Consider the following 25,710-nt stretch of genomic DNA (forward strand, 5'->3'; position numbering starts at 1 on the left):
AGGTGCTAGTAGTTTTCCCATTTTGCAGATGAGGTAATGCAAGTAGGAGGAGATTAAGTAATTCTTAGTTGAGGCAAGAGTCAAAGTCAAACATTAGACATCCAAGAACACTGGTTAATCACCAAACCATGATAGATACTGGGGTGAAGCCCCCACTTGCGCTAGCTCTGTGTCTTTCAAAATAAATAAATAAACTTTGTAGAAAATTACTCAAGCTCATATGAGGTATATGGATAGTAAATGGGAGAGAACAGATAACATAATTTTTAATAATAACAATGCAATAGAAAAATAACACAACATAGTTGCTATGTTAATGTGGTTGAAATATATTATTTTTTGTTAGAAAATAGCACACTTGTTTTCTGTTATTTATCTAAATGGAGAGAATCTAATATAGAGAGAATCTAAATAGAATCTAAATCTAAACAGAGAGAATCTGATATGACTCACATAGTGATTTTGAAACTTGAACACAGAAAATCTCTAAATGACAGTGAATCTCAAAATGGCCCTGGGTCAGTTTTATGGCAACCTCTCCCAATGTATACTGGAGGTTGATGGTGGCTCAGAAAAGCAGCCAATAGGGTAGGAAAAGCTGATTTTTAAAAGTAACTTGGCTGACCTATATGCAACTTCCCTCTCAAAGTTCCCTTCCATCTCTTATTTCTTCACTCCTATTTGCCAAAACAAAAACTGGTTGAGAACCTTGGCTTCCCCGCCCCCTCTGCACTCCAACCACCCCCCACCCCTGTCAGCACTACATAAAGTAGCCTCAATAAAATGAAATCATCTGCTTCCTTATGGACAGAACCACAATGACCTTTGAGGTCGTTTCTCTTCTTTTAAGGAGAAGATAATGCTTATACTAATAAAAGCTTGAAAATAATAAGGGATATAAAAAGAGTAGTGATGAAAATACTAATAATAATAGTAATAGCTAACACTTATCTAGCTCTTGCTATGTGCCAGCCACCATTTTAATGCTTTATAAATTAGACAATTAATCCTTCAAGCAACCCCATCAGGTGGATGTATTACTGTTATCTCTGTTTCACAGATGAGAAAATTGGGCACAGAGAGTTAACTTGTTCAAGTATATAGCTACTAAGGAGCTGAACTGAAATTTGAACCCAGTTGTCTGGAAAGAACTATTCTTATTTGGAGAAATATTCAGTACAAGCTCTGAGTCAAGGGTGTATCCTAAAATGCAAAGTAACCTGGAGAACAGTTTCATGGCTCTCCAGGCTGAAATAAGAGGCCTAGGATGTTCAGGACGGTACAAAGTAAGAGTAAAGTAGCCTGATCAAGGCAGAAGAGGATTAGGGTGACAGAACTTTGCTAAACATCTAAGGACCTGTTTCCTTAACTCTTGTGTTTACGTTTTGCTCTTTGACTTTACGTGTTCATTATATTTCTTTCTTGTTCTTTGGAAATTCTGATAGGTTCCCTCCATGGACCTTCCCCAGAGGTGTCCTGATTAAAGGATATTAGCAAAAGCATCCATGACCAGAGCAGCACTACAGGTCTGCAAATGGTAAATTATTCTAATTAAGGTTGTAAAGAAATTAAATAAACCAGATTGTTTCACAAACCCAAGAAAAACACACAACAGGTATAAGTTAGGGCTTTGACAAATGAACAGATGAGACATAATTTCAAAAATCAACAAGTGATGCCTGTTCCCAGGTGGGTGACAAAGTTTTCTGTCCTTTCTGAGTCTGATTCCTGACAAATGGGAATTTTAATACATTTTTTTCTGACTTCATATGATGGCTGTGAAAATTGAAGGAAATGATCGATGTAAAGACCTTTTGAAAATGTATAAGGTATTATGCAAATGTAAGATTAAATGTATCTGCAACAGAACTGATTATCAGCTTTTTAGCCAAGTCTGATGAAAACTCTAAGTACACTTCAGATTGAAAGGAACACATAATTTTTAGAAATAAGAATTTGACTTCATGACCTTGGCAATAATTCCATTTTAAATATTCAACAGTATATTTATAGTCTAGATCTCTCTGTAATGCATATATTTCTTTAAGCTATGATTAGCCAACTATATTAAGAAACAAAAAAAAGATACATTTGTTTTTTCAAATTTGCGTTGTAACTTCATATAAACTGAGATGTATTCATTTGTTCATTAATTCATTCAGTGTGCCAAGTAAGGTTCTAGGCACTTAGATACACTGAAAATTCAGCCAATATTCCTAGCTGCCTCAATCCTTACGTTAAACTGGGAGGAGACGAATACATAGGTAAACAATAATTATTTTTAGTATTCACTATACATCTCCTGAATAAATGAATGACCACCATTACTTTGCAAGCCAATTTAGTGTACAAGTCACTTCCACGTATCTCCTCTCCACCTTCTCTGCGCCTGACAGAAATGATGTGAGCTACAAACATGTACCCCACCTAGAGAGGGAGAGGTGCTACATTCTGGACTGAGATAGGAATACTCTGCTCATTCCTACTCTCTTCTGGACGAGAAGCTAAGCACCTGTGACAGACATATTGCTCACCCTACTCTAATGCTTCTCTGTTCACTGAAGCTTCCCCTTATTTTCCAAATAAATCCCAATTTCTTCCATAATGAACACCATACCACTGACCCCGCAACACCATTTCCATCCAGTGAGCAGGCTCACTCTTTGCCTTCCAATGTTTAAAAAGGACATTTGTTTTTTTTTAAAACAAAAAGTTACATGGTCCCTTCAATCTGAAGTATACTTAGAATTTTCGTCAGACTAGGCTAAAAAGCTGATAATCAGTTTCATTGCAGATACATTTAATCTTACATTTGCAGATACATTTAATCTTATATTGCACATATATATATATGTATATGTATATGCAATATAGTTGGAAATACAAGGCTGAAGATGGAAGAGTGTGGCTAAATTTCTCAGAGGTAGTAAATGGAAGAGGAAGGGCTCAGCTCAAGGCTTTAGGACAAAAAGTTCCCAGAGACTCCATGAGGAGTATCTTATCAGGTGCTGACCCTGGCAGTGGTAGTTTGTGGTAAAATCCCTCACACTGCTTCCTTATTTGGTGTTCATATAAGTTAATTAAATCAGAGTATGGGGGTGCCTGGGTGGCTCAGTCAGTTAAGTGTCCACCTCTTGATTTCAGCTCTGGTCATGATCTCACGGCTCGTGAGTTCAAGCCCTGCACCAGGCTCTGTACTGCCGGTGCAGAGCTTGCTTACCTCTTGATTTCAGCTCTGGTCATGATCTCACGGCTCGTGAGTTCAAGCCCCGCACCAGGCTCTGTACTGCCGGTGCAGAGCTTGCTTAGGACTCTCTCTCTCTCCCCTCTCGCTTGGCCCCTATCCTGCTTGCTCTTTTTCTCAAAATAAATAAACTTTTAAAAATTAAAAAAAATCAGAGTATGTATAATGTATCCTATAATTAGTTTCTCTCATACAATGCTTCTATTCTTTTTTGAGGTTCATAACAATTGTATGTCCATTTAGAATATGAAATTAAAACCAACGATTCCACATTGCTTTCATCGATTTACAACTTTTGATGGACTTCTGACATCTTACAATTTTGTCCCTTAAAAATCTCTCTTGATTTCTAGGACAAGGGATGTTTTATGACTGCTTAACTGTAATTTCAAGCCCCATAGGACAAGTATAGAGGTCCTCGTTGAAATTCAAAGATGGTCATCTCAAATATTGCTGTTCACAATCCCTACGTTGTTTTCTTCCTACAAATTTGAGCATAGATAGTTGGCGTCTTTAAAGCTAAGTATAATTCATTGGACCACAAAATAAATCCTAGGGATCACTCAAAAATTCACTCAAAAATGTTTATTGAACACCTACTGAAACTTCGGCTATTGTCCTAGGCACAGGGGATACAAAGTGAAATAAGATCTAGTCCACAAACATTCAAGTGACTCACAATCCAGGGAAAAAAGATAGCTGCCTGCCCCTCTCATCTGGGCAGAGAGGATGGGGGCAAGAAAGGCTTCCCTAAGCTGACGGTATGTTTGCTTAGTCCTAAAGATCCAACTGTGTTAATCTAGCCATGACATTTTTACATGACTCAATTTTCCTTCGATTTTCTTCTCCTTTCCATGATGGGGATAAATCTATTGTGATAAAATGTTACACATAAAGACATCCTTAAGAAATAAAAAAAAAAAGGGGCGCCTGGGTGGCGCAGTCGGTTAAGCGTCTGACTTCAGCCAGGTCACGATCTCGCGGTCCGTGAGTTCGAGCCCCGCGTCGGGCTCTGGGCTGATGGCTCAGAGCCTGGAGCCTGTTTCCGATTCTGTGTCTCCCTCTCTCTCTGCCCCTCCCCCGTTCATGCTCTGTCTCTCTCTGTCCCAAAAATAAATAAACGTTGAAAAAAAAAATTAAAAAAAAAAAAAAGAAAAAAAAATCTTCTTCTAGATAAGCAGGAACTTAGTAGGACTCACTTTTCTTTTTCCCTTATTTATATAGTTTATGTTAAAATCATACATATTTCTCCCATAATGGAGCTTGAAATCAAATATTTAACCATGCTTTTCTGGGTGTTATTTTTGAATATGTCTTAGAACCCATTTGTCTGGAATTTGTCAAGCCCAACCTTGCTCCAAGGATGCCCTCTATGAAAGCATGGACTCACCTCAGGGAAAAAAAAAAAGAAAGCATTTTTATTTTTTTTATTTTTATTTTTTATTTTTTTCAACGTTTATTTATTTGTGGGACAGAGAGAGACAGAGCATGAACGGGGGAGGGGCAGAGAGAGAGGGAGACACAGAATCAGAAACAGGCTCCAGGCTCCGAGCCATCAGCCCAGAGCCCGACGCGGGGCTGGAACTCACGGACCGCGAGATCGTGACCTGGTTGAAGTCGGACACTTAACCGACTGCGCCACCCAGGCGCCCCAAAAGAAAGCATTTTTAATTTGACTCCAAAAATTTTGACATAACTTATTATTAACTTGCTTATTTTTAATTTTTTAGAGAGAGAACACAAGCAGGAGAGAGGGTCATAGAGAGAGAGAGAGAATCCTAAGCAGGTTCCATGCTCAGTGTGAAGCCTGAGGTGGGGTTCAATCCCACGGCCTTGGGATCATGACCTGGGCTGAAATCAAGAGTCAGAGGCTCAACCAACTGAGCCTCCCAGGCACCCCTGACATAAATTTAAATATTAATAAATCATATAATTCTAAAATGTAAATACCCACATTTAAAAAAATATGGGCTCCAAACAGCGAAGAAAATACATGGACAACCTCTTCTGTGGGAGGAATTTGTATTATTCTTTCTTCTTGAACTCATATATTAATTACACTATCTCTATAGAACTGATCACTTGTTAGTCTGCTTTATAACAGAACTATATTTAGAAATTCGTTGACATTTGAAAATTTCCTATGATTATAAGGCTTCTATGAAAAATTTTTCTGATTTCAGTCATCTTTACAATTGTTATTAATCTATAGTTTATGAAAAAACATAAATATATTGCAAAATTTTCTAAAGAATAATTTTTAAAAAGTGAAACCTTATTGCAAAATTTTCACTTAATATAAAAGCTTTTTCTTAATGGGAAAATTTCATAACTGTTAGAAAGTCCACTGTAAAAAAAAAAAAATGAGGAAACATAGTTGTTTAAATCTATGGTTCCCTGGAAACCTTGACAAGTCTGTGAATAATACCTCCAGAGGAAAATGTAGCCCAGTCCTAACTATTCTGAAATTTCCAATGTGATTTTCTTCCCTGAGAATACCATTTTGAAGAGTGATTTTAAACTGTCAAACATAGGAGATATATGAGATTTTCAGAACTGATATATTATTATCGTCTGCCTTTTTAATTCCACTTTGATTTAAACTCTAAAATTAATTAGTTTTTTTTTTTAATTTTTTTTTCAACGTTTATTTATTTTTGAGACAGAGAGAGACAGAGCATGAACGGGGGAGGGGCAGAGAGGGAGACACAGAATCTGAAACGGGCTCCAGGCTCTGAGCTGTCAGCACAGAGCCCAACGCGGGGCTTGAACTCACAGACTGTGAGATCATGACCTGAGCCGAAGTCGGCCGCTTAACCAACTGAGCCACCCAGGCGCCCCTAAAATTAATTAGTTTTTAAAAAGCAGTGTTTGTTTTGGCATTTGTCAATTTTTTATCATTGTTCCTTGCATCTCATTCTTTCCTTTTCAGCATAATTTCCAAGATACAAATAGAAGTCATTCCCTCTTTTTGGAAGAGGGGAGTCAGGGTGGAGAAGAGACTGGAATCCACTGCACTTTTTTTAGCAAAATAATACATTAACTAAAAATAAACAATGCATAACCTTCTCCCAGAAAAGATAGAGACTGTTAATGATATACAGCTTTGACGTTACTTAAAGCATGTTTTGCTATGCTTTTTGTGTGGTCCACATACGCAGACATACATGCACGGTGTGAGTACAACATAAATTTACTTTCTTCTGTAGTTTTGGAGTAAGTCTAATAATTTAGAGTGACTTGAGTATTCTTATTGAATATATGCCAGTCCCCTGTAGTTTTCCAAAAGGATAACATTTTCTCTCTGTCTTCCTTTTTCTCTCTCTGTAAATTTCTGTTATTCTCAACTTGCTCAGAAAGATTAAGCAGTAGAAATCTAAAGTTTAGAAAATCTGCTTTGAAAGAGAATACTTCTTTACTATTATAGAGTAAATTGTTATTCCCCAGGGGTTGGGCAGAGAAGGTTTGTAAAGGTTTATATGCATTGCCTAACACAGAATATTGATTAGTCAACCATGCTGGATAATGTGTGATATTAGCCTTAGACTGCAGAAAAATAATGCAAGCAGATGGACATAAACCTATTAAAAAAACAAATAAAACACAGTTCATATTCTTTCCAATTTCAGTGAATAATTCATATTATTTAAAATGTTTCATACATTGTTAAATATACAAATATCATAAATGATACTAAAACATTGCAGTGCACCTACTATTAAAGGTTAGCAGTAGCTAATACTTTTTTCCAGCTCAGAGGGCAGAAGATTTAAATGCCATGAGGAGCTAAAATGATCCATATCACTATGGTTATGAGCCTTGAAACTTAGAGTGTGCACCTTAAAATCAATTTCAAAGTTTCCAAGGAAACCAATGAAGATGTTTCAAGACAAGATTAATGTGATTTGCAAATCAAAATCCACTTAAGACTGTTGTCACATCATTATGAGTTAATTGGTGCTTGCCACATTTTTTTAGAAAGCCAGAAAAAATCTTATATTCATAAACCCAGCAATAACTGAGACAGCAGCCCTCAGTTTCTTCTCTGCTTCGTTAACATAATATATTTTGAATACAATGAAGAATACATAAAAGAGTCCTTTGTTACGAACTTAGATTCTGTAAAACCTTAAAAAAAGAGAGAATAAGAGCATCAAAAAGCCCACAAATCTGTGGGGATGTGCAAAAGAGTAAGAGAGAAAGCTACTGATTGAGTAAACATTTATGACTGATGCTCTGCTAGGTGTAAAATGCGATTTGATTTTGAGATCCCATTATATTGATGAGGAAACTGAAATTCAACAAGTTAAGTCACTGGCACAAGGTCACAGCTATTAAATGCTGGGTGAGGATATGAAGCAGTGTTCCTGGTTCCCAAACTCATGGTCTTCCCAGTGCATCATGCAGAAAGAATGGTAAGTGAAGTGCAACGTGTTCAGGGTCCTCGCGGAAGTTCTAAGGTGTGGAGTTCAAGTCCAGAGCTGATGTATGTCTGAGACAAAGAGCGAGAGGTGAGAGAAAGGTCATACTGGAGGTATGCTGAAGGGTAAGGTTCATTTGTGGGCCCTGCCTGTTACCTCTCCTTGACTGCTGGCTGATGTGGATTAGGGACCGTCTCTCACTTACCGTTGTTCCTGCCACTGCATGAGCATAAGGCCTTGCACACCCCTAAATGCTCAGTATTTGTTGAATTGCATTGACATAATTGGTTGTGTCAGGTGTGAAATAAAACTAATTTGTGAAAATGTCACCTGGGGCTTTGAATCTTCAACTTCTAATTTCCCAGGGTCCATCTAACATGCCATCTGGCATGGTCCTGCTACTTATATTGTGACACAGACTTCAGTTGGGAAGTCCTCTGTGTCTGTGTTCGCTACAGTGGCCTGAGGCATACAGATGCTACATGGGACCAGGATCTCTAAGCAAATGTTTATAAAGTTTGCCCCAAGTTTGTGCTGGTCACTTCAGAAAGAGGTTGTGGAACTATTCACTTTGATATCTCCTTGTGTTTCTGTGTGACTGCGCTTTGGAAAGACTGCCAGTATCTCATTAAATGTCTTCTCAAGGTACTGCACGAGCCGATGTGCAGGATTGAACCTCCAAAGTGCACTCAGCAACTGCTACGTAGTGTCCTGGTGATTCCATTCCCAGAATTCACTCCTGACACATTTTATCTTAAGGGTCTTTTCATCGGGTGGTTTGAACAGAGAATTGCAATAGTCAGGTAGGCAGTGGAATTCGGGTTCTCTCTATAAAGTAAGCAGAGTTACTCAGCTGGCAACATATGTCTAAAACAGAAATATGTTTCAGAAGGGTTTGCAACAACAACAACAACAACAAAAAGAAGAGTTTGCAAGCCTTGTCCTCTGCTTCCCTGCCACCCCAAGGAAAAAGCCTGAGGTATAGCCTGAAACTTGACAAATACCACAGTGATCTGGGATTACAATGTGTTATCACTTTTATTGTAACAGCTGGGAGCCAGCCAAGGCTTTATAAAGAAACCATAAAGCAACAGCAGGAGTTTGGGCAGCCTTAGAAAAATATTTCTTGGCTTAAAGAGAAACTTCTCAACAAGAATCTGACACCTCTAACTTAGCATGAAAGCACAGACCAGGTCAATCACAGAAAATTCAGCTTGCCAGAATTTGTTCCATAGCAATAATAGAAACACAATGGCAGAGCACATTTAGTATATACTTGGTAGCCTGAGAACAGTTGCAACCATTTAAGACTAAGTTATTGAAATTTTGTATTGGATGCTCTGCTAAATAGGGCTTCAGGTATCTTCCTACTTATCTCACTTTATAGTGTGTTCTAAATTTGGACAATAATGAGGGGTATGACCTTGGCCTGGTAAGTCCTGCCACTCTCTGGAGCTCAGTTGCCTTATCGTTAGCTGAGACCATTGAATTGAATCATTTCTCAGGCTCCCTCCAGCTCTGACATTCCACGGCTGGAGGAGGTCATGGTCTAACACTGACAGTAGCATTCTGGGGTAGGGAAGAGTTTTAGTGCATACAGCCCCTACACCCACAGAAAATTCAGATCCTGGCCAGGGTCCTCAGGTTTTCTCTCTTGTTTCAGTTTCCAGGGTTCTCATGACAGCCTTTGCCTAATGTGATTTAAAACAATCTAGAGGTGCCTGGGTGGCTCAGTCGGTTAAGCGTCTGACTTTGACTCAGGTCATGATCTTGCAGTCTGTGAGTTCGAGCCCTGCATCGGGATCTGTCCTGACAGCTCAGAGCCTGAAGCCTGCTTCAGATTCTGTGTCTCCCTCTGCCTCTGCCCTTTCTCCCACTTGTGCTCTGTCTCTCTCTCTTTAAAAAATAAAAAGACATTAAAAAAATTTAAAAAAATCTAAATCTCCCTTCTGTTAAGAGAATGTAGAAGCAAAATACTAAAAGTCCCCCCACGCTCTCTTTGCTCAAGAGGAATATAAAAACAGATATGCAAATCTCCCTTTAAGCAGGTACTTAAATTTTTTTTAAAGTTTATTTTGAAAGAGAGAAAGAAATTGTGCACCTGAGCATGGGAGGGGCAGAGGGATAGAGGGAGAGAAGGAATCCCAAGCAGGCTCCATGCTGTGCTGTCAATGCAGAGCCTAATATTGGGCTTGATCTCACAAACCATGATATCATGACCTGAGCCCAAACCACAAGATTTGGAAGCTTAACCAACTGAGCCACCCAGGTGCCCCTAAGCAGGTTTTAATTAAGGGATTTTTTTTTTTTTTTGGCAAATCACATGGACTTAGAAGTACTGTTATGTTTGTTGTTTCAGCTCATGTTACAAAAAAACCTCTGTTATCCAACCAGAGAATCACACAGTGTAGACTATTTACCACTCAGGCATAAAAGTTCTGCCTCTAATTTCCCAGGTTAACATTTCAAAGTAAGACTGAAAACTAAGTGAGCTATAATAGTCTGTTTTCCACCCCTGCCACTCAATACTCAAACAATGAAAAAAAGAATACCTCTCCTGCTGATATGCTTATTAACCAAAACTGTCTTTTCAGCTTTAATTGCCAGACCTGAGAAAATTGAGTCTTCATGAAATAATACTTCTAATTCATACAATCCAGGAATATTAATATTTATTTAAATTATAAATGATCTTGCCTATAGTCTTTATTTTTTTTAACTCTCCTTTTCATTCTTTGATCTTCAAAAAGTCTGCATGGGGAGTCCAGATCGTTTTTGTTTTCATCACTGCCATGGTGACTAGCTATTTTTTGCTTACTAAGACTTTATTTTTTTTAATTTTATTTAAAAAAAATTTTTTTTAACGTTTATTTATTTTTGAGACAGAGAGAGGCAGAGCATGAACGGGGGGAGGGTCAGAGAGAGAGGGAGACACAGAACCGGAAGCAGGCTCCAGGCTCTGGGCCATCATCAGCCCAGAGCCCGACGCGGGGCTCGAACTCACGGACCGTGAGATCGTGACCTGAGCTGAAGTCGGACGCTTAACCGACTGAGCCACCCAGGCGCCCCTGCTTACTAAGACTTTATTTTTTTTTTTTTAATTTTTTTTTCAACGTTTTTATTTATTTTTGGGACAGAGAGAGACAGAGCATGAATGGGGGAGGGGCAGAGAGAGAGAGGGAGACACAGAATCGGAAACAGGCTCCAGGTTCTGAGCCATCAGCCCAGAGCCCGACGCGGGGCTCGAACTCACGGACCGCGAGATCGTGACCTGGCTGAAGTCGGACGCTTAACCGACTGCGCCACCCAGGCGCCCCAAGACTTTAAATGAAATAAATGTACTTCCTGTTATTATGCCTAAATATAATGGGATGTTTCGCTTGTACCCTGACACCATCAAAGCTCCCTACCTTCTTCCCATTCCACCTCCACCTTGGGGTGCCTGGGTGGCTCAGTCTGGTAAGCATCCGACTTTGGCTCAGGTCATGATCTTGTGGTTCATGGGTTTGAGCCCTGCATCTGGCTCTGTGCTGACAGCCTGGAGCCTACTTCAGATTCTGTGTTTCCCTCTCTCTCTCTGCCCCTCCCCTGCTCATGTTCTGTCTATCCCTCTCAAAAATAAATAAACATTAAAAAAAAAAAAGAGGTCCACTTCAACCAGAATGTTTCCATCCTGATTCAGGTCCCAAAACATAATAACCACAATTACAATTTCCTAAGTGCTTCCATTGTGTCACTTGAAGAAAGGCACCTGATTGTGTGAGTCAAGTGATTCACAAGGAAGCTAGAAGGTGTCCTCAGTGAACTGGTATTAGGAGAGCTTGTTAACTCAAACAAACCCCTACAGCTGTGTTTGTCAATGCAAGGCCTGCAGTGCACTGCTCCAGGGATCCTGAGGGCTGAAAACGACGCAGTGATGCAAGTGTTTGCTTCAGTTTGCATCAGGAAATATCAGGCAAAAAGGTTACGTTAAAATCTGGAATGCATAAACTAAAATCAGCTAGTGAATAGAACTTACTGAGGCTTCTAATGCAGACTTTGCTGAGAAGTCTGTCACATGATACTTGGCCAGAACGTTGCAAAGCTTTGAACACACATATCCATGGATAATTGAGATTCCAATCATTTTCCAGGAGAATATTTTATCATTACTGAAGTCCCAGTGTTGTTTTCAGTTGGTCATGATTTTCAGTGACTGATGTCCATGGCTTTAAATAATTCAAAATTAATGCTTATCTTACGTCATCATCATCCACTTAGATTGTTCTGAACTGTTTAGTTAATCCCATGATGCATATTTGTATCAGTGGCATTCCTAGGCAATAAGCTTCCAATAATTTCACAGGTAAACAGCACACATACATTAAAGTTCATATATGAGTTATCCATACTCCTTTTTTCCGAAATAGATACACCTAATTCATAATTTTTCCCATACAGTGCCACCTTATGGTCTTTTTTTTCCTACCTAAAACGTACGTGGGTGAGATAATGGAGACATTATCTTTTACCTTACCTAAATGTGCCATAATAGAGTGGTTGAAATTCAGCTGTAAGTTATAGCATAGATAGATGAGAAAATGATTTCCTAAACAGCATTGCCCATTAAGGATCAGTATTCTAGAGAGGGGGAGGTGCTAGATTCTGGACTGAGAAAGGAATACTCTGCTCATTCCTATTGTCTTTTGGACAAGAAGCTAACCACCTGTGACAGATGTATTGCTCACCCTACTGTAATGCCTCTCTGTTCACTGAAGCTTCCCCTTATTTTCCAAATAAACCCCACTTTCTTCCATATTGAAGGCCATGCCACTGACCCTGCAACACCATTTCCATCCAGTGAGCAGGCTCACTCTTTACCTCTTTTCTCTCTTCCCTTATTTATCCATCCATCTCTTTTCCTTTTCCCCACTCCATTGCCAAGTAGTTGAGACAGCAGTCCCAGCTGCCCAGTTTCCTCACTGCCCATTCCCTCGTTGGAATCTGATCTCCACATCCTTTTCTCATTCCCTTTTGCTGGCTCCTCTTCTGGCAATTTCTCCCTACATTGTTGATATTCTCAAAATTCTGACCGGGTCCTTCTCTTTGTTTCACTCTGCATGTCCTTCCTGAATGATCTTGTCCACAACCATGCCTTGAACTACATTGTAGACACCGAGGACTCAAAAATCTTCCCATCTGATGCTGACTTCTCTCCTTTACTCCAGAATTACATTGGCAGCTGCATACTGACCATGTGTGGCTAAACATCCAGCTAGTTGTAAGTCTTGTAAACACCACCATGGTATGCAAATCTGAGAAACTCTCATGCTCAGTGGACCATGAAAGTAAGGCAAGTGTGGCAGAGCTTTATGGGAAAAGCATAAAACTCAGAAATCCTGGCTCCAATCCTGGCTGTGTCATTTTTAGCAAACAGGGAAGACTCTTTATCTCTCTGGCTCTTTTTTTTTCCATCTGTTGACTATGGCTAATACCATTTTGAAGATTTTTTTTGTGAGGGATTAAATCAGATAATGTACGTAAAGATGCGATATAAGCTGTGAACTCTTATTCAAATGTCTGATATACTATTATTTGAAATGCTGTTGGATAAACAGGGATATCCATTTAAAGTGAAACTAAATGTAAAACCACCAGGAATGCAAATATCAAACTAATCTGACTTGGCAGGGGCGCTTGGGTGGCTCAGTCGGTTAAGTCCAACTTTGGCCTAGGTCATGATCTCGCCGGTCCCGAGTTTGAGTCCCCCCATTAGGCTCTGTGCTGACAGCTCAGAGCCTGGAGCCTGCTTCAGATTCTGTGTTGCTCTCTCTCTCTCTGCTCCTCCCGCACGCACGCACACACACTCTCTCTCTCTCTCTCAAAAATAAACATTAAAAATAATTAATCTGACTTGGTAAGCTAAATAAATATTGACTGCATGGCTTCCAAATATTAGTGTACATCTGGAAGTGCTTATTGATGCCAATTCTTGGGTTGGCATCTTAGATTTCATTGGTTGGGAAAGAGGCCAGGTTTCTGCATTTTATTTTTTATTTTTTTCAACGTTTATTTATTTTTGGGACAGAGAGAGACAGAGCATGAACGGGGGAGGGGCAGAGAGAGAGGGAGAGGGAGACACATAATCGGAAACAGGCTCCAGGCTCTGAGCCATCAGCCCAGAGCCTGACGCGGGGCTCGAACTCACGGACCGCGAGATCGTGACCTGGCTGAAGTCGGACGCTTAACCGACTGCGCCACCCAGGCGCCCCAGTTTCTGCATTTTAAAATTATCCCAGTTGATACTGATAAGTTAGGGCCATACATTGAGAAAGAGTGAAATATTAGGCACTTGAGAGACTACAGGTCCCCAAAACTCCATTCTAGTGACTTGCAAAGGCATCCAGACTAATCTCCTATTAGGAAGCATTTTGATTATTTCATATTATAATGGATTTCAAGGCTTCCAAATTTGGGCTTTGTACACAGAGCAATCATCCATCACCCACCCCCAATACATATACACAAACATACACATGTATATTTACATATGTGTATCATAGACTGATTAATGGAAAAATTTTTCCTCGTAATATGTGAATAAATAATAATGTAAAGACACAAAATAATGCAGACATTAATTAGGCAGTTAAAAGTTGAATATGCATTGCTATAAGATATCAAATGTGTTTCTCTTTTTCTTGTCATGCTGTTGATTGTGGGTGGCATAAAGAAAAGACTACAAGCCAGCAGAGGCCAGGGAATTGCTAAGGAAGAGCCAAACCAGAAACCAGTAGATAATGCAAGTCATTAGGCATGAGTCTTCTCAACAGATACGCTTCACTATTTGGACAAACAAGCATCAAGAGATTTCCAAGCTGGTGGCTCAGTTAATACGTGAAGTTCTTTTCAGTACAACAGGGAACATTTCTAGAGTTGAGATTAGAACTAGAGATGCATTTCAAAAATACTAATGTAGTCTTAATTTTATTTTGTAGATACCATGTTTAGGGATGTTTAAATTTTCCATTTGGATAACTATATGTGTATTGTATGTAGGCATGATACAAGTATACATATAATACACTTAAACGTGTGTGTGATATTCACATACATATGTAAATGTATATATGTACATGTCAATATAAGTTAAGAGGGTAAATCAGGTGTCTTCATTTTTGCCAGAGTCAGGTAAAAGTCAACTGTTTAGTGGCTTACTTTTTTTTTTTATCAGTAAGTTTCGTGTCTTGAAATGACGAAGTGTGGGACATTTTATAAAAGAGGAGAATGATTTGTGCCAATATATACATTCTAAAGATGTCATAAATTCTTTACTTCTTTTTAACTAAAAGTCTTGGATGATGAGTTAATTCTCACATTATACTGGGTAAATGTGTTTTGTCTTTAGGACATGGTTTGTTGTTTTTTGTTTTGGCTAAACTAGTTCATGGTGAATATTTAATTTACAAAATAGATTATAATACCAATACTACCCTTTATAACTATAGTAATAAAAATACAGTATAGCTTTTCTTTTTTGTTAACAGAGATGCATGGGTGTTCATCAATTCTACAAATTAGAAGATTGATGCAATTTAGCTGAATCAGTGGAGATTTTTACTTTTTTAATTTTGTGTTTTAAAATTTTAATTATCCCAGAGCCTCTGTAATTTTGAATGATGATGTGACATTCTTAGTGGGGTGTGATGTTTTATCTTTCTTTCCAGATGCATCTCTGAACTTGTGCCAGGGCACATTAATTTGCAAGTGACCACTGATCATGATAGCTTTGGGGAAAACATGTCAGAACATTAACATGTTAATTCTGTTCATCACAGGTTTATGGTGGAACGGATATAAAGTTTAAAAACGTGCAAGGATTATTAGAATTCAGTTTAGATGCACTCTTACTTTGTTTGTCTACCCTTTTATCAAGGTCTGCCAACTTTGTGTGCCAGGTTCCTCTCTTTTTCCATTCTAGGCCACTTCCAAAGCTACAGGGAAATCAAGAGGAAAATAACAGCCTCAAATTTTCCATGACACTGATGGTTGGACTTCAGACACTCTCCAAAGGCCAGGGGAAAGGGAGAACACATGGAAAAGATACAACCAACTTTGTTTCCCACTTCTCTCAGATGTTGATTGAGAGATGATCCCATGATGAAATATTGAAGATAAAATGAAATAAAAGCAGAAACAAAATAGACAAAAACAACTTGCTTAGTAGTGATTTGTTCTTCCTTTCCCCTATAAAAATCTGCTCTCTGGTTTCTGGCCCAGCATGTAAACAGCTTGGAAATCGTTACTCCCATCTATCCTCACAAAACTTTAAAAAGCTGAATAAAGTAAAAACCAACTGTTTCTTCCTAGATCCATCAGAGAATGGAGACCAGAGGGCAAGTCACTGTCTCTAAACTAGAGAGGCAGACAGGCATATACAGAAAATCAGGACTCACTGGAGCAGAAGCCCAAAAGCAGAAACCTCCATCTGGGGTAGGAAAATTAAAACTGTTAACTGACTTATTGCTGGAAGCTCAGTATGAACAAGCTAGAACATTAAAAACTCCAGGGGACTGGGGACATCACCCATTTGTGAATTTTACCTCCAGGGGCCCTACCAGCTTCTCGCAGCGAAGATCTGAGAAAAATTGCCTCGTGCTTCCAACAAGAAAAGGGAAATAGCAACCATTTTGAAATGCACCCAGAACATTCTGTTCTTTTTAACAAAGCTTTTCTCAGGCGAAACTATATTACGGTGCCTAATAAACTGGGGTTATATCTGAGTCTAAACTACCTGGGGGGAAGGGAAATACCAATTCCAGCCCAGTCTTGTCTGCTTCTGGGGGATAAACAAATAACCAATTTAAGCCCCTTATACTGTTCCTATGTCACTTAAGGGGGGAGGGTGGGGGCCGGGGACATCATCTCAAACAGCCAAGTTGCATCTGTGAAGGTCGCAGCTCAGGGGCACAATAAAAGACTGAGATCTAATCATTGGACTATATACTGCTTCCCTTCCCACACTTACACACGACTCCCTCCGCATTGATAAAAGGTTCCTGTATAAAAGAAGAAGCAAATGTAAAAAACAAAACAAAACAAAACTCATGTCTCAGACCTTATGTTAGAAGAAATATCTAAGGAAACCCCAATACAATAGGGGAGCCAAAAACAAATACACCAGAGGAAAATACAGCCTCCAAAAACCTATAGCTACAGAAACAGGGAACGCAGCCTAAGGCCTAGTTAAACATAAAACCTCACATTAAAGGCCATCTTAGTTTCTTTTATGCAGTACATTATGTTCAACTTTCAACAAAAAATTACAAGGTATGTAAAAAAAAAACAGTCTGAAGAGGCAGAGCAAGCATGAGAAGCTGATTCGGATGTAGAAGGGATACAGGAATTATCAGACATGGAATTAAAGACAACTGTGATTAAAATACTCAGGGCTCTAATGGAAAAGGTAGACGACATGCAAGAACAGGAGAGCAATGTAAGCAGAGAGATGGATACACTAAGAAAACAATCAAAAGGAAACACAAATCAAAGCACTGTACTAGAAATGAGGAATTCCTTTGATGGGCTTATTAATATTAATATTATATTTATATTAATTATATTACATTAATATCATATTAAATATATTCATATTAACATTACACAGCTAAGGAAAGAAATCAGTGGGCTTGAGGATGTCAACAGAAACTTGCAAAACTGAGATACAATGAGAGTACCAGAAAAGAACAAAGAAAGAACAGAAAAAATATTTGAAGCAACAATGACTGAGAATTGTCCCAAATTAGTAATAGTCAGTACTATGGATTGAATTGTTTCCCCTTAAAATTCATATGTTAAAGCCCTAACTCCCAGTAAGTTCAGAATAGGACTGCATTTGGAAATGGACCTTTAGATAGATAATTAAGGTTAAATGAGATCATAAGACGGAGACCCTAATCCAACATGACCGATGTCTTTATAAGAAGAAGAAGAGACACCAGGGATATGCATGCATCGAGAAAAGACCATGTGAAAACACAGTGAAAAGGTGGCCATCACTAGCCAAGAAGGGAGGTCTCAGGAGAAAACTATCCTAACAGCATTTTGATCACGGACTTCTAGCTTCCAGAACAATGAGGGGGAAAAAAAAAAACCTTCTGTTGTTTATGCTTCCTAGTCTGTGGTATTTTGTTATGGGAGCCCTAGAAAACAAATATAGGCAGGCATCAAACCACAGATCCAGGGTGCTCATAGAACATCAGATATGATTAATACCAAAACATCTTCCCTCTTTCCCTCTCTGTCTCTGTCTCTCTTTCTATCTATATTTATATATCTATCTATATCTATCTGTATCTATATCTGTATCTATCTATCTATCTATCTATCTATCTATCAATCATCTATCTCTATTATATTCTGAAGGTGAAAAACCAAAGACCAAGGAAGAAATTGGGGGGAACAAAAAGACGTTGAAAGAAATTGGGGGGAAGATGGGAGGGAACACATTTAGAGGACAAAGGATAAGAATTACATGAAATTTCTCATCAGAAACCACACAAGCAAAAAAAGAGTGGAAAGAGATATTTAATATGTTGAAAGAAAAGACTGAAAACCTAGAATTCTTTATCCTGCAAAATTATCCTCCAAAAGTGAAGAAGAAATAGACACTTTCTCAGACAAATGAAAATTGAGGATATCTGTTGGGGGTAGGCCTGTCTTATAAGAAATGCTAACAGAAGTTCTTCAAAGAAAAGTAAAGTTATATAGCTTGAAACTCAGATCTACATAAAGAAGGAAGACTTCTAGAGAAGGAATCAATGAAGGCAAAACAAAGTATTTTATTTTTAGTATTCTTAATTGATCTAAAGGATAATCATTTGTTCAAAATAGTAACAGCAACAATATATTCAGTGATTATAGCTTATAATTAAGTGAAGGGAATGACAGCAGTGTTGCAAGGTTGGGAGGAAGAAAGTGGGGATATTCTCTTATGAGGTCCTTATACTACCCATAAACTTTATAGTGTTATCTGAAAGTGATCTTAGATTGGTTGTAAATGCATATTTAAAACTCTAGGGGAATCTTTAAACAATTAAAAGCATATGAAATGCTCAGTTAAAAGAAGAGAAGGCAGAGAAAAGATGGAAGTCAGAAAGAAGGAAAGAAAGAAAGAAAGAAAGAAAGAAAGAAAGAAAGAAAGAAAGACAAAGAAAAAGGGAAATAAATAGAAAATAGCTACAAATAGGATAGATATTAATCCAACTATATTAATAATCACTTTAAATGTAATGGTCTAAATATGCCAATTAAAAGACAAAGACTCTCAGAGTGGACAAAAGATAGGACCTAATTATACGCTGTCTACAAAAAACCCACTTTAAAAATAAAGACACAGATAGATTACAAATAAAGGGGAGGACAAAAATTTGCCATGCTAACACTAATAAAAAGAAAGCTAGAAGAGTAGCTAAATTAATTTCAAAGCAGACTTCAGAAAAAATAACAACTATTAAGAAGAAACAGAGACATTATTATGATGAAGGGGTTAATTCTTCATGAAGACATAAAAATCCATGTTTATTCTCCTAATAACAGAGCATCAAAACGCTTGAGACAAAAACTGAGAGACTTCAAAGAGAAATGGCAAATATATATTATGATTAAAGACTTCAGCACACATCTATCTGTAGTTGAGAGATCCCGTGGTGGAAAAATTGGTAAAGACAAGCTGAACAGAAGAGCATCCTCAATCAATCAGATCAAATTGACATTTATATCCATCAATAGCAGAATGTATAATCTTCTCAGGCTCCAATGGGACATTCACCAAAACAGACCCTGTCCCAGGCCATAAAGTACACTCTAACAAATTTTGAAAATAGAAATCTTACAGAGTATGCTTTCATACAGCAATGAAATTAAACCAGAAATTAGTAACAGAAAGATCACTAGAAAGCCCTCAAATGTTTGCAAGTAAACAACACACTTGAAAATAGCGTTTTCAAATAAATCTCAAGACAAAAAGAAACACTTTCATTAAAGGACACTAAAAATACAAGTTATCAAATTCTGTAATGCAGTGAAAGCTGTGCTTAGAGGGAAATTTATAGCATTGAATACATACATTTTTTAAAAAAGATCTAAAACCAATAAACTACACTTCCAAAATAGGAAGTGAAGAAAAGGAAGAGAGCAAATTAAATCCAAAGGAAGAAGAAGAGAAATACTAAGAATTTACAGCAGAAATTAATGAACTTGAAACAGAAAACCAGTAAAGAAATTCAATAAAATCAAAAGTTGGTTATTTGAAGAGATCAATATTAATAAACCTCTAGGCAAGCTAACCAAGAAAACAAAGACAAAAATTACTAATATAATAAATTTTAAAAAGGGCTATTACAACTGATACCATAGACTTTAAAAAGATAGTAAAGGAATATTTTTTAATTGTTTTTAACGTTTATTTATTATTGAGAGACAGACAGAGACAGAGCAGGAGCATGGGAAGAGCAAAGAGAGGAGGAGACACAGAATCTGAAACAGGCTCCAGGCTCTGAGCTGTCAGCGCAGGGCTGGAACTCACAAACTGCGAGATCATGACCCAAGCTGAAGTCGGTCGCTCAATTGACTAAGCCATCCAGGCTCCCCAGTAAAGGAATATTTTTGATTAATTAACTAATTAATTAATTAAGAGAGAATCCCAAGCAAGCTCCATGCTGTCAGCACAGCACCTGATGCGGACCTTGAGCCCACGAATCATAGGATCCACGCATGACCTGAGCCAAAACCAAGGGTCAGATGCTCAACTGACTGAGTCCCCCAGGCACCCCACAAAAAAAGATAGTAGAGGAATATTAAAAACAACTCTAGCCTACAAATATGGTAACCTATATAAAATACACCCATTTTTTGAAAGATACAATCTAAGAAAAGCCACACAAGGATAAAAACATAATCTGAATAGACCTATAACTGTTAAATAAGTTGAATCAATAACTGAGAATCTACCAAAACAGAAAGCACCAAGATGTTTTCAATGGTGAATTCTACCAAACATTTAAAGAAGAAATGATACCAACTCTCCACAGTCTCTTCCAGAAAAGAGGCAAAATAAAAAGGAGTCATTTATAACAGTCTATGAGTACAGTATTATCCTAAGAGTAAAATCATAAAAATACATTACAAAAATGGTAAAGTATATATCAATATTCCCATGAACATAAATACAAAGGTCTCCAATAAAATATTAGCAATCCACATCCAACAATGTAAAAAGAATCATATACCATAGCTAAGTGACATTTATTCTTGGTATGCAAGCCTGGCTGACCATTTGAAAGCCAATTAATGAAACCCATCACATCAAGAGACTAAAAAATAAAAACCATATGATCATATCAATAAATGCAGAGAAAGAATTTTTTTTTAATTTTTTTTAATGTTTATTTATTTTTGAGAGAGACAGAGTGTGAGCGGGAGAGGGTCAGAGAAACAGGGAGACACAGAATCTGAAGTAGACTCCAGGCTCCAAGCTGTCAGCATAGAGCCCGATGCGGGGCTGGAACTCACGAACTGCGAGATCATGACCTGAGGTGAAGTCAGGCACTCAGCCGACTGAGCCACCCAGGCGCCCCATTGCAGAGAAAGAATTTGACAAAACCTAGCACCTGTTCATTAAAACAAAACAAAACAACTCACAACAAACTAGGAATAGAGGGAAACTTCCTCAACTTAGTAGAGAACATCTACAAAAACCCTATGGCTAACAGCATAATAAATGGTTAGAAACTAGATGCTTTCCTGTTAAGGTGAGGGACAAAGCAAAGGTGTCCCTTTGCACACTCCTATTCAGTATCTTCTGTTAAGTTCTAGCTAATTCAGTACTACAAGAAAAATAAATTAAATGTATACAATTTGGACAGGAAGAAAGAAAACTGTCTTTGTTCACAAATGACATGTTTATCTATGCAGAAAATCTAAAAAGCGACCAAAAAACACTTAGAACTACTAAGTGATTATGACAAGTTTGAATGATAAAAATTTGCTTTTTTTGTAATCCAATAATGAACAATTCGAATTAGAAATGAAATATGCAGTACCATTAACATTAGCATACAAATGTAAATAATGTGCGCTAAAAAAATAGTTTAAGAAATTAAAAAAATTTTTTTTCAACGTTTTTTATTTATTTTTGGGACAGAGAGAGACAGAGCATGAACGGGGGAGGGGCAGAGAGAGAGGGAGACACAGAATCGGAAACAGGCTCCAGGCTCCGAGCCATCAGCCCAGAGCCCGACGCGGGGCTCGAACTCATGGACCGCGAGATCGTGACCTGGCTGAAGTCGGACGCTCAACCGACTGCGCCACCCAGGCGCCCCCCCCCCCCCGCCCTGCAGTTTTGTTAATGGGATGGACTCATTGGAAAACTTTGCAATGTTTTAGGGCAGGAAACAAACAATGCCTACTTTTAGAAAAGTGAAGTTCTTTCATGGCTTCTGTTTCAATGCACAACTCTGTTACACAGTACTAGCACAGTACTCTTGAGCTTCCTCGTGCCTTGTCCTCCAAGCCCTCACTGCAAGCACTTTGTGCTAGATCATTCTTGATGCACATACACCTGGGGAAGTCCATTCCTGACCCCATTTTAATTGGCTTGGAGTGGAATGATTCTTGCTCTTGGATGGAAAATATCAGAAATCTCACTTAAGTTGATTGTCAAAGAGTGGTGTTCGTAGATGTGTAGCCCTGCAGCCCATTGGCTTGTCTTAAGCACTAAACATAATCAACATATTCTGCTTTTCTACAACACCGAGGTGAATACAGAAAAGTGTTTCTCCACATAAACTGACCTGTAAAGGTTTATTTTTTGCAGAACCTACTTGGTAAATTCAAACTGGTGGTGGAAACAGAGGTTGGGATGCCAATATATAGTGAAAGAAAACATTCCTCAAACCTGCTTAAGCACTAAACTCCTGTCTGCCCCAAGTTATCTTAGAAAAGACAGACTAAGTAATCACTGTGCTTTGGGCTTTGTGGCCCAACCACATCACAGCATCAATATCCTCTTTATAAATTTTTTTTAATGTTTATTTATTTTGAGACAGAGAGATACAGAGCATGAATGGGGGAGGGTCAGAAAGAGAGGGAGACACAGAACCTGAAGCAGGCTCCAGGCTCTGAGCTGTCAGCACACAGCCCGACGCGGGGCTCGAACTCACGGACCGTGAGATCATGACCTGAGCCAAAGTCGGAAGCTCAACTGACTGTGCCACCCATCAATATACTCTTTATAAACAGGAGCTCACATTTCATAACAGTATTTTTTTAAGCACATGCTGGTAGGAAATTCAAAGTGGGATAACTTGTATTGCTGCTATGATTTATTTGTGCCTAAAAAGAAAAATCATAGAAGATGTGGCATCATCGCCTGTGGAGGTGATGCAGTGTCTAAGATCATGATTATTTACTTCCTCTCTTTTTTTTTATAAGATCTTATTGAATAACTATTTTTCCTTCCCTTGTATATAATCCAAGCAAGCTAGACACAAACAGCTATATGTTTATTCAGGAGGGAAAATAAAATATGATAATTACAAGCTATGTCTACGGTTAGTTAACAAATTGCAGGTACTCCAGCTTTGGGTAGAAAATAGATGGTGACCCTCTCTAAAATGGACACAGTAGGAGTTAATGTGACACCGAATTACATTAATCATTTTGAGATGACTGACTCTGAGGGATGTTCTGTAAATGATTTGCTGTGTAGGCCATGCCATTTCCTCAGGCTTTCCATTGGAACATCAATCTACTGTGAAATGAAACATGAGCCGTTATTGTGAACACTAACATATTTGTGAAGAACACAAAAGATGTGTCTAGAGAGAACACTGAGAGTAAGGATTTGCTTTTCTGCAAGGAACAGAGGCGATGTATCTGCCAGGCAATAATGATGATGAGCAAAAAACAATATTGATTTACTGAATATGACAGGAGCAATGCCAGTTTCCTTAGGCATATTAATTTTGATTATTCCAATAACTTTAGAAAGTCAGTATTATTATTTCTGCTTGAAAAGTGAGCAGACTGGGACTCAGAAATATTACATGCCTCACCCAAAGTCACAGAGTTGGGTCTGTCTGCCTCCGGCTCATGGGGCTTTGTCCGTGAGCTCTTTCTCAGCTGTTCACGTGTTTCAACCAGAATTTCATCCTTTGTAGTGAGACAACTACCAGGCAATATCCCAGGTTAGAAAAGATCTCCACAAAACTCTCTAGATCCGACCCACAAAGAAGCAGCTGTTTTTTTTTTTTTAATAACTTCTTTCTCTAAGTGCCTCAGTCTTGAAGAATGTGTGCCCTGAATGAATAAATCAGTGCTCTCACTACTGGAAATGATCATCTATTCTATTAATTTACAAGTATTCCGGTTTTTAGATGGTTTCCCATGTTAGTTTGAATCTTTGATTGGCATCTTGGATGAAGTACTAAATTCAAGTTTCTGAAATGACAGAAGTGAAGGATAGCTCCATTGGATTTTTCTACAGCCTTCTTATAAAGATGTCTCTCTAAGAGCAATGCCAAAGAAGGCCAGATGCTGTAAAGCTTCTCACTGCCTTTGCATATGCTGGTCCTTTGCTTCAAATGTGTTCTCTGCATTGTCTCCTGACAAATTTCCCCTCCTCCTTCAAAATTCAACTCAAATGGCTCTCAGTTCTGTGAAATCACTCTGCAATTTCCTGAGTAAATTCAATCTCTTGTTTATTTTAAACTTGTACATAATTTTGCACACACTGCTGTTACATTCACTCAGCACTCTATAGGAACTCCTGTATAATTCTTTCTTCTCATCTAACCAAGAGTTACCCAACTTTTTAGATGAAGTCAGAGTCACCCTGTTACCCTAGCACCTAAGACAGTATTTGGTGTAAGAAAAAAATCCTTAATAAATATTTGTAGAAATGACACTTTAAAACCATGCAGTCTTATCTTGGAAAACTGTATTCTTCAGGAAGATGTGAAAAGATGTGCACTTGTTGGGGGTCTATGTTCTTGAAGAGCTTACCTAAAATCATGGTTGTTGAACCAAGTTCATTCTAAGCTCACTAAACTTGATTTATTACAATTAAACTTCTGTTATAGCTTTCTTTTGCTTGCCCTCACCATATTTAATATACCTTCTGCTTACAGAATCATAGGATGCCTGAAATAATAGTGAGAAAAATGGAGCCCCAGAAAGTCAAGGGACTTACCACGAATCACATAGCTAAGTGGGAGAGTAAAGTGGAACTCTGGGTCTCTGAGCCCCTTTGTTATTCTTTCTAGTGGACCAAGGTCCTACAGAAAAATAACAATAACTTTTTAAAGCTTGTTTATAGCTTTTTAACCTATTCACAAGAAACGGTTTTTAATAGTTGTGTGGGGCGTTATACCATGGAAAACGTTGCCACCAGGTTTGTGCCTTTCCAAACAAAGCCATTCACAAATTTGATGTTGGCAATATTGGTCCCATAGTGGTATTGTGGTTTTCTTTTCTCAATCACAAAGCAATAAAATGCGAGCACGTGTTCATCCATACATATTGGCTGTCAATAATAAAATGAGGAGATATTGTACTGACCATAGTCCGTGTTTTCTGGCTCCCAACAATTTGATGGCCAAAAATAGGGTGTCTGTGGAACAAAAAGAAGTGGAACCCAGGTTAAGCAGACACAAAATTAGTAGAGTTCTTGGTTTATGAGCTGTGTTCATCTTTGGCAATTATCCAGAATGGTTTGCTAATGATGTATGTTTTGTAATACAGGGAAAGTACCCAAACAGGCATTGTAAGACTTTCCTTCTACGATTACTTGCTGAGCAATTGTTCAGTCCAAATATGTGCAGCACCAGCAGGTTCTTTAAATGTCATACATTTGCTGCAATTTGACGTCAACTGACATAATGGTAAAAGGTGTGATTGCATCATTCAAAAAAAAAGTTTTCATCCACAAAGACTGAAAGCAGAGTATTAAATTCACCACGACTCAAGATAAAATATATTTAAATATAACAAATCATTTTTTTTGAT

At 38.2% G+C, this 25,710-nt stretch overlaps 1 protein-coding gene across 7 annotated transcripts in view; it reads right to left on the reverse strand.

Annotated features, from left to right (window-relative positions):
• The window catches only part of RGS7 (regulator of G protein signaling 7), a 525,076-nt gene that overhangs the window by 102,402 nt on the left and 396,964 nt on the right, over positions 1–25,710 (reverse strand). For all 7 annotated transcript variants that reach the window (XM_086694015.1, XM_086694013.1, XM_086694010.1 and 4 more), the window contains exon 6: positions 25,264–25,315. In XM_086694015.1, coding sequence (XP_086550141.1) covers positions 25,264–25,315 — 52 coding nt within the window. The remainder of the gene's footprint in view (positions 1–25,263; positions 25,316–25,710) is intronic.

Source organism: Puma concolor, chromosome E4, assembly GCF_028749965.1.
Source record: "Puma concolor isolate L17-30 chromosome E4, mPumCon1.1.hap2, whole genome shotgun sequence".
NCBI lineage: Eukaryota > Metazoa > Chordata > Mammalia > Carnivora > Felidae > Puma > Puma concolor.